This window comes from Electrophorus electricus, chromosome 19, assembly GCF_013358815.1.
Source record: "Electrophorus electricus isolate fEleEle1 chromosome 19, fEleEle1.pri, whole genome shotgun sequence".
NCBI classification, from domain to species: domain Eukaryota; kingdom Metazoa; phylum Chordata; class Actinopteri; order Gymnotiformes; family Gymnotidae; genus Electrophorus; species Electrophorus electricus.
In genome coordinates, this window is record NC_049553.1 from 14,578,386 (window position 1) to 14,587,055 (window position 8,670).

Sequence of the window (8,670 nt, forward strand, 5' to 3'; positions counted from 1 at the left end):
CCGGGACACGAACGTTCGCGCCACATGGGGGGTGGAGTTCGAGGCCGAAACACGCGCCTAATTCCACAATGTTGGTGCTGGATTATGGATTACAGGATCGTGTGTTTAATACATTTTTAATAAATATATATATATTTAAAATAATGCTTATTTCAGTGTTGTTAATTTTTTTGACTTACTTTAATTTGTTAACTTAATTTATTTTAATTTTTAACATTATTTGAGTGTTAATTTATGATTTATTTTAATTTACTTATAAATGCTTTAAATATCTCAAAGATCATTTGCGTTACATTTCCTGAATTAACTTTAGCTTCTTGCCAACCTTGTGGCCTAAGCTTGTCGCAAAATATGTCTTATGTACATGTATTGCTTAGAGCCATGAGAAGACTTTTTGTTTGTTTGACCGACCATACATTGATGACTCTTCCTGTCTTTTCACAGCGAGGAACACTGGACGCTATACAACTCTTTGGGTGGCACTGGTGTCTCAGTGGTTAAGGTACTTGACTTGTAATTGGAAGGTTGCTGGTTCAACCTTCTGCCTAAATGCTGCTGTTGGTCCCCTGAGCAAGACCCTTAACCCTCAATTGTTCAAACTGTACTCAGTCATAATTGTAAGTCGCTTTGGATAAAAACGTCAGATAAATGCCGTAAGTGAATGCTTCAATATAGGCTGATATGCACAGTAATATATAATGAATGTTAGTTGATGGCACAGATACCCCACACACCCGACTGCATCACCAATAACAGATTCGCGTGGAGGTTTGCAGCTACTTAACCGGTTTGGTTAGACCTTGTCAGCATGCGCGTGCATGCTGGCGCTCAGCTGGTTTGTCTGCAGCATTCATTACCGTAAGAGCCGCGATGGCGTTATTCTTTCAAGGTAAGTGTAACCTCACTCGCAATCTCTGCATCGTATATTCGGTGAATTAACACTACAATAATCACGCCTACCTTAATTAATCGATGATGTCCTTTCATCGCGATTCTTTTTTAAGTTTGAAGTTAGTGCTGTGGTATAGTTCCTACTGTTCGTCTTGTCGCCGACATGATCTGCGGCATGTTTTCAGTGTCTATACACTCTAACGTAGGGTAGGGATTCTGCCACTTCAGTCTTCTCGGTATTTAAAGCCGCTATAAAGACCAGGTCATGTTAAAACCTTCACTGAAATGTAGCTCTTAGTTCATAGCCTGCTGGGACTCTTCACTCACACACTAATTCTTAAGCATTTTAGACAAACTTCTCAGAAATGCCAAAACACTCATGCTCTTTCCATGTGCATGTATTTCGGGGTTGTACTATACGTCTAAGAGATTTATAACGTCTTCAGGGTTTATGTTGGTTTTTTTGGGGGGGGGGGGGGGGGTTTACAAATAGTGAGGGCAACAAATCCTATTTGGTAATTAGTTGTAGGGTAATTTGTGGTCTATCGAATGCTTTGGTGAAGAAAATGTGGGGGGGGGGTAATTAAATTTGTCTGTGTGAAAACCTACAGCAAAGTCACTACTGTGAACATTTACAATGTCCCAGAGTGTACAGTGTGCATTACAGAACTTATAACTCATAATATAATTCCTTTAAGTCTGTTCATTTACACAATTTTTAATCATTTTTAATTGATGTCGATGTCAGTCGGAAACTACTAACCCGCATCCACACACTTTCAGGTCCTGGGCGGGTTGTCCTTACTATGGTCTTCGGCCTGCTCCTGGGCCTGGCAGGAGGCTACCTCATGGGTGCGATGGTGATGGACGTGATTGACACTCTCTCATCCTTACGCTCCACCCCTCTAACACCTCTGGAGTGCTGCACAGGCTTAGAGTCGTTGTCGGTGGTGACGGCATGCGTGGCTGCGTTGGGCCTCACCGTGGCGATGCTGGCATCTCTGATCACGGCGGTGGTGGCTGAGGAGGTGGTCTCAAACTTCCTGAAGCCCGGAGATGAGGGTCCCGGTGGGGTGGTGCTGGCAGCCATGGGCCTGATGACTCTGCTGCCACTCACGGTCATCGCCGCCTTCATGGGCGCCCTGATGGAACGCATCGTTGTGGCTATGGGCCTGGTCACAGTGCTCGGCGCCCAGATGGGCTTTTCCCTGGCGCTGAGTCTTCTGGTGTGTGCGGTTCGCAGCCTGTTCCCGGGTGCCAGCGACCTCTTCCTCTTCCCCTGGATGCTGTTCTACCTGCCGGCTGCGGGCATGTGTGCCGGCCTGTGTGGCTCCGGAATGCTCGAGGGTTCGGAAATCGCGCTCTTCTTCTTCTTCTCCTTCCTGGCCCTGTTCCTGGGCTTCGCCGGCCTGGGCGGCATGTCCATGCCTGCGTCGGTCCTGCTGGCGTCCACGCTGATCTTCCGGACGGTGTTGGAGGAGGACGGGGAGGTGCTGAGAAGCCTGTGGTCCGAGGAGACCGGCCAGTCTTCCTGGCTGCTCCTGCGTGCCGTCTTCCTGGCCGTGCTGTCCATGCTGCTGTGCGAGACGGCTGCCGGCTCCACGCTGCTGTCCGTTGCCGGCACCGCCCGCGACGGGAAAACCTCAGCTTGCGCCGCTGCCGTGGGGGCACTGCTGCTGCTGGCCACCAGGAGGAGCTCCAGGGTTCTCGGTGTAGGGGGCACGCTCGGGGCGCTGCTGGGCGTGGCAGGGGCGGTGGGCGTGGCCCTGACTGCGGCAGGCGATGCCATGGTGGCAAGAGATGCAGGACGACTGGGGCAGAAGGGCAGCCCCGTGGGCAAAGTGGCAGCCACCATCGGGGCAGCGTTGGGGGCCTTCCTCTACACGGCACCCCCAGACATGTATTTCGGTGTGTTTGTGGCGCTGTGCGCCGCGGCCGTTACTGGAGTGCTCTCCTCTTTTAGAGTGAGATTGAAATGGCAGCAGTAACAGAAGGACATTGTGCGTTTTCAGCTCACATAATGAATGTGTTTACACTAAAAGCCAAACATAACCTGCCAAATGAAACGTTAGATATAGTTATATGAGTTATAAGATGCCCTTTTTTTCATGGGTACTTGTAATAGGTCAACGTTATACAAAGATGAGGGGGAAATCACATTTATTGTACAAGTTCATCTTTTAAAAGCCATTCTGGTATACTGCTTCATTTGTAATATGTCAAAAAATATTTTAAAAGAATGTAAATAAAACAAATTGACCGGTATTGACCAAATTTCTTTCATGAACATGTAAACTCGTGTAATCTAATCATGTGACATTAAAGATGTGCTTTTATAGCCGTTGCTTTAACATTCATCCACTTACATAAATACGGTAGAGTCTCTCTCTCTCTCTTGTTTAATGGCATTTGTTTTGCATGACACTGAGACCCTGGACCTTGCACGAGTACAGAACCGATCCCACCTGCAGAGTAACCGAATCCAGCAGAGTTCATACAGCTCGTAAAGTGCGTTGATGCTGAGACTTTGCCCGTTACCTTGGTGTTTTGCTCCTCCGTTATGTGGGTGACTCTGCTACCGGTTGCTCCTACGGGATGTCCACAGCAGTGCGTGTGCGACGACCAGCTCTTGGTCCAGTGCTCTGGCTTACAGCTCAGAAGTTTCCCGCACGGGCTTCCGTTAACCACACGCCACCTGATACTATTCAATAACCGGCTCGCCCAGTTAGCAGCCCTGGACATGAGCGACCTGTCTGACCTGGTGTACCTGGACGGAGATATCCGAGAGGACGTTCAGGACTCCGCGCAAGCTGGTCTACCTGGACCTCTCCTTCAACCACAGAGGATCGAGGAGCGCGTGAACCTGACGGACAACACTGCTCTTTCGAAGATTCACTCTCGTGCATTTTCAGGAAACGTTGCACTTCAGGTGCTGGACGTTAGCAGCAACCACCTGAGCACGCGCTACGGTGTCGCGGTCGGAGCAGCAGTCCGTGGCTGTGCGAGTGCGGGGTGGAGAACCTCTGCGGTTACAGAGCGAAGCGTTTACGTGTATGGACCACCTGAACCGAGAATGCTCTCTTTCGGTACAATGTTCTGTGTGGGGGAAACAAAGTTTAAAGGAGTTCAATTAAGGCGAATCTTTCTAACTTTAAAAAATACACCAAGGTAGGACAGGTTTGGGACTATTGCTACCCCGCTGAGTTTTATTTAGACTGGTCACAGTTAGGAAGAGCAGTGTGACTACCAGTCGTCGCGCCGACCAACTTGTGGCCTCTTTTGTTTTGCGCGCGTGTTCAGTGTTATTGTATCCTGTTCTGTACACGAACATCAAAGCATTCTCACCGGCTGGTGCGAGATCATGCGCGATCGGTTCTCTCTGCCCCCGTTTCCCACGTCTGGTCCCACGCGGTCTGCCCTACTTTCCCGGTCTGGGCGGCGTTGGGAGGAATGATTTGGAAGCGAAGACCCCCTCTCACCCCAGCGATGTGCTGTGGACGGTCTCTCAGAGGTGGCTAAAATAAACCTCAGGCCTCGGAATAAGGCTCGCGGACGATATGCAGTATGGTGGAATAATGGACGGAGTCTGTGGACCGAAACATGTTTATCACGTGTCAAACACTGTTTATAACCTGCGACTACAGGTTTACGTCTGTAGGAATGCAGCCTCCATCGCTTTACGAATCACTATATACACTCACCAGCCAATTGTTTTAAAAACCCTTCTCCTTTACTTAGTCAGTTTATGGCCATAGGAATGCTGTGGATGAGGGGTGGTCCACTTAAACCAACTTCAGCAGTGACACTGGTGTTTCTAACCAATTAATCAGAATCTCAAACTGAAGCAGAAGTTGACACCTGAATACTGAATACCAGCATGTCATATTACTGGAAAGGGAGTTTTCCAAGAGTGTCCAGTTGCATCTGCACAAACACAAAGGCTAAACGAATCTGCCGCAGTAGAGGTGCACAAACAATTATTGAACTAGTGGGAGACCACGTGTGAATTATTTATGCACGTTGCATGTAGTGTGATGTATCACGACCTGCCAATACACTGTGTAGGGACACTGTGTGAGGACTCCTGTGAGCCATGTAAGCAGCATCCATCTTCTCATGCTGGTTGCTATGGTGCAAAGTGGTGGAAACTGGCCGGTAGATTCTGTGCAAGTCGGTGGGAAGCGGCTGCAAGCGCCACTGGCGAGCTGGCACAGAGAAGTCACTGGTGCTAAGTGTTCATATGTGCCACCAAAAAGTTTGGTGTAACTCTCGTTTCTCTGCGAATCTCCAGACGTGGGTCAGACGGCGTGTGACGGTCCTGCATTGAGAGAGCACCATATCTCTGAGGTGGGACCGTGGCTGCGGATGCAGTGCCACCCGCGTTCTTCGTGGCCATCGGTTTTGCTACGTTTACTGCCGGCACCGTGCTGGTGTGGACAACAGGCATGCTGATCACTCTTTGCCGGCGCTACGGCCGGCGCGGGGAAAACAGCAGAGAAAGGGCAGAAAGAGTAAAGGACAGAGTAAAGAAGATGGTTGTCAATCCCTGTGACTGGGAAGTGGCAGCGTGATGTTTGGCTTTACTGTCTACCAGAACCGGCAGTGCCCACCTCACTGTTACTGGTTAGCACTGCCTCAAAGTGAACTTTGTATTGAGAAAGAACAAGGTTGGCTTGCTAACCAGACATGTTCTCTCAGACAGATACAGACAAAGCCTGGATAGCTAAGAATTACTGGTCCATATTGGTTATACCAGGCCTCATCATAACATTTCACAAGCCCATAATGCTTTGCAGCATCCAACTCTGAAACATGCAGATATATGTCACAGTTCAGTCTCCTTTGACAGGTACAAAGGCAGGGAAGGCTACGTTGCTTCCTGTAGTTTTTTATTGTTTGGGGTTTTTGAAGGTAATGTCTGCTTGACATTAAGTTACAGATGTGGCAAGTTCTTTTTTTAAAAGTGCTGTCTAAACTGTGTTTACATTCTAATACATATCTCCGCTCTGGGCTCAGTATGATACTTGTATACCATTAACAATAATCTTATTGTTAATGTCTTATGATGCTGCAAATAAATTCTTTATGAATGGGTCCGCCAGCTCTTGATTGTGTTCTCGTGTAGGTTTATGTTGGGTTAAAGTTGTTCTCATCACACTGTAACAATCATGCAATCTTGTGTTCACCAACTACATGAATATCTACATGAAAAACCTTGTATTACTGCTTGGTCCAACAGAAAGAACACCCTGTGAGCAGAGATCAGGACTGACATGAACACCCTGTGAGCAGAGACCAGGACTGACGTGAAGAACGGGCTTACTCGCATTCATAGGCTGGTTTCCCATCAAATTTCATTTACATTTCAAATAGGAAGCCGGCAAAAAAAGCAGCATTTGTTCACACACCTTGGTAATATGTTGTTCTGTAACTGCATCACACTGGATTTGACACTTGAGAGGTTTATCTGCCTTTATCTGTGGTTTATCTGCGTTTATCTGTGGCACATTCAAGTTTACTCATTAATGTAAAGAAAGTTTATAAATAACATGAAATGAAAGCACTCCTGTTTGGGGAAGTGTCCTGTTAAGACTTGAATCCCATGTTGTACAGGATATAAGTGCTGTTTCAGCTGTTTCAATCAGTGGATCTTATCAGTTAACCTGCCCAGTCATATAAACTCAGGCTTCTAGCCTTGAACCTGATGTGTGAAATTTGCTAAAGTCCCATGTTGTAAACATTATTACCTGTGTGACTTTATCAGACACCAGATTCTATTACCTTAAAATAACTTGCCTGTCTCATCTCAAAATATCTAAAAACATTTTTTTCTAAAATAAAAATAAATAAAACATATTAACTTAAGCTTGATGTCTGATGTAACTTTACCACACCATGTAAGCAGAGCACGAGAAGAACCAATTAGTTTCACAGGTTATTCTGAGTCATGCAATCACTTTACACTGCAATTACAGCACTCACACGCTTGTTGCATACCACACTGTACGCGATGTGCCAGCTTAAGCCTTGACCAAGACTGACAGACAGACAGAGAGACATAACAAGCATATCCTGAAAGTCAGACTATACAAGAAAGATTTTTAGTTTTTCGCATGATGCTACAAACCTGCAACGTTCCGCTTTTGTCATCCATATGTGCTAAGTCCACAATTACACAAAACATGCTTCTTTTGAGTCCAACATACTTCCACCCTCTCAGCTGACCCAACCCCCTCCCCTGAGCTGACCCCACCTCCTTCAGACACATGGCTCCTCCCTCACAGACTCTTCAGCTGGAAGACAGAGGAAAGAGAGCAGAGCAGGAAGCAAAATGAGGAACACAGCAGATTCCTTAAACGCTAGACCTGAGAGATTCGGTGAAAAAGATTTAATCACTGTTTTTCTGACTGACTGCAATATAATTTGCCATTTAGTTGGATGAGTGAAGCTTCAGTTGTGTATTTATATGTAGGACCTGTGCTGGTAGCACCAGGCTCCACGAGGGTGAGAATGTTTAGGGCCAGCTGCTGAACGTCTCTGTGGGTGTGTGGGTCAGAGGTCAGGGCTCTGATTGTGTCCAATCCCCCTTCCACGGTCAGTATCCTGCTATACTGAGACACTACACACACACACACACACACACACACACACACACACACACACACACACACACACACACACACACACACACACACACACACACACACACACACACACACACGCAAAGAGCTCATTACAAAGTAATCTTTGCATTATCTTAGACAAAGTTACTCTTGCAGATGACAGACTTTTCTAAAACCATATTTCTACGAGTCTGTTTCTCCTCCTCCACTGTCTTGGTCTAAGCCTTTTGTCTGTCCCCCCGGCGCCTCACCATCATGGCGGCAGACGAGGTGAATGCCCCAGAGTGCCCAGAGCTGCACTCCAGATGCCTGAGAGTGATGGAGGAGAGGATAAAAGGGCTGGAATGACCTGAGGGGGGTAGACAGACAACATGTGTGTGTGTGTGTGTACGCGTGCGTCGTATTCAACAATACGAGAGGTGTACCAGAAAAACCCGTCCATGTTTCAGTAATTCACTGTTGCGCATCAAGCTTGACAAAGAACTTGTTCATGCCAAGAAAAATAATTCTACAACTACAATCTGCTCATTACTTTATGACTGCAAAAATCATTCATTAATATTGAATATTTAATTATAATCTAATATTTATTAATATATATTTATTAATGAATATTTATAACTGCAAAAATGGATAAGAATGCGTTTAAGCCACCAGCTCTGACAGATGACTGGTCACATCTGTTGCTAAACTAAAGTAGTTGAGTGAAAATCTGAACTCAGGTGAGGTAGGGTAATGCAGAAGGGTAGACATTTAGGTGTATTTACAGGAGAAACACACACACACACACCCACACACACACACACTTACCTGTAGGACACCATCACATGATCAGGAGGAGTCCATGACAGCACAGAGGCATGCTTTTTAGAAAGAAAATCAAAGAAACACACACACAAATTATAGCTACAGCATGTACATATAAACAACTGTAATGTGAGTTCTCGCCTAGTCATATATTAAAGGAGTAAGAGTAAATATAAAATCACAGGAAAGAAAAACAGTTTCTGGAGGTCCTAACCAACTAGTTTTCCCTGTACTTCTAAGAGCAGTCACCCTACGTCCACACACCAGCTCCTGTAGGATGGTGTCCCGGAGCTGTGTGTCCAGGTCCCACGCAGGCCCCCTGCTGGACGTGAGGTTGGCCAGCACTCCC

The 8,670-nt window shown here is 46.5% G+C and overlaps 2 protein-coding genes across 2 annotated transcripts in view; one reads left to right on the forward strand and one right to left on the reverse strand.

The window, feature by feature from the left end:
• Positions 1-638: 638 nt before the first annotated feature.
• LOC118240138 lies at positions 639-5,462 on the forward strand. The gene is made up of 4 exons (XM_035520010.1): positions 639-889; positions 1,675-2,855; positions 3,497-3,896; positions 5,263-5,462. The coding sequence occupies exons 1-4, from the start codon at positions 871-873 to the stop codon at positions 5,460-5,462; spliced, it is 1,800 nt and encodes a 599-aa protein (XP_035375903.1). The 5' UTR covers positions 639-870.
• A 301-nt stretch (positions 5,463-5,763) lies between these two features.
• The window catches only part of si:ch1073-82l19.1 (protein zyg-11 homolog), an 11,292-nt gene continuing 8,385 nt past the window's right edge, over positions 5,764-8,670 (reverse strand). Inside the window, exons 11-15 of the mRNA XM_027025706.2 lie at positions 8,586-8,670; positions 8,325-8,377; positions 7,766-7,863; positions 7,367-7,510; positions 5,764-7,184 (exon numbers count right to left, since the gene is read on the reverse strand). The exon at positions 8,586-8,670 is cut by the window's right edge and continues 119 nt beyond it. Coding sequence (XP_026881507.2) covers positions 7,150-7,184; positions 7,367-7,510; positions 7,766-7,863; positions 8,325-8,377; positions 8,586-8,670 — 415 coding nt within the window. The 3' untranslated portion in view covers positions 5,764-7,149. The remainder of the gene's footprint in view (positions 7,185-7,366; positions 7,511-7,765; positions 7,864-8,324; positions 8,378-8,585) is intronic.

What these genes read in the sequence shown, in the direction of transcription:
- LOC118240138 (XM_035520010.1), top strand. An exon ending in GAGTGCTCTCCTCTTTTAGA is followed by an intron (nt 2,856 to 3,496) that starts GTGAGATTGAAA and finishes GGATGTCCACAG; the next exon opens with CAGTGCGTGTGCGACGACCA. An exon ending in AGCAGTCCGTGGCTGTGCGA is followed by an intron (nt 3,897 to 5,262) that starts GTGCGGGGTGGA and finishes CTGCGGATGCAG; the next exon opens with TGCCACCCGCGTTCTTCGTG.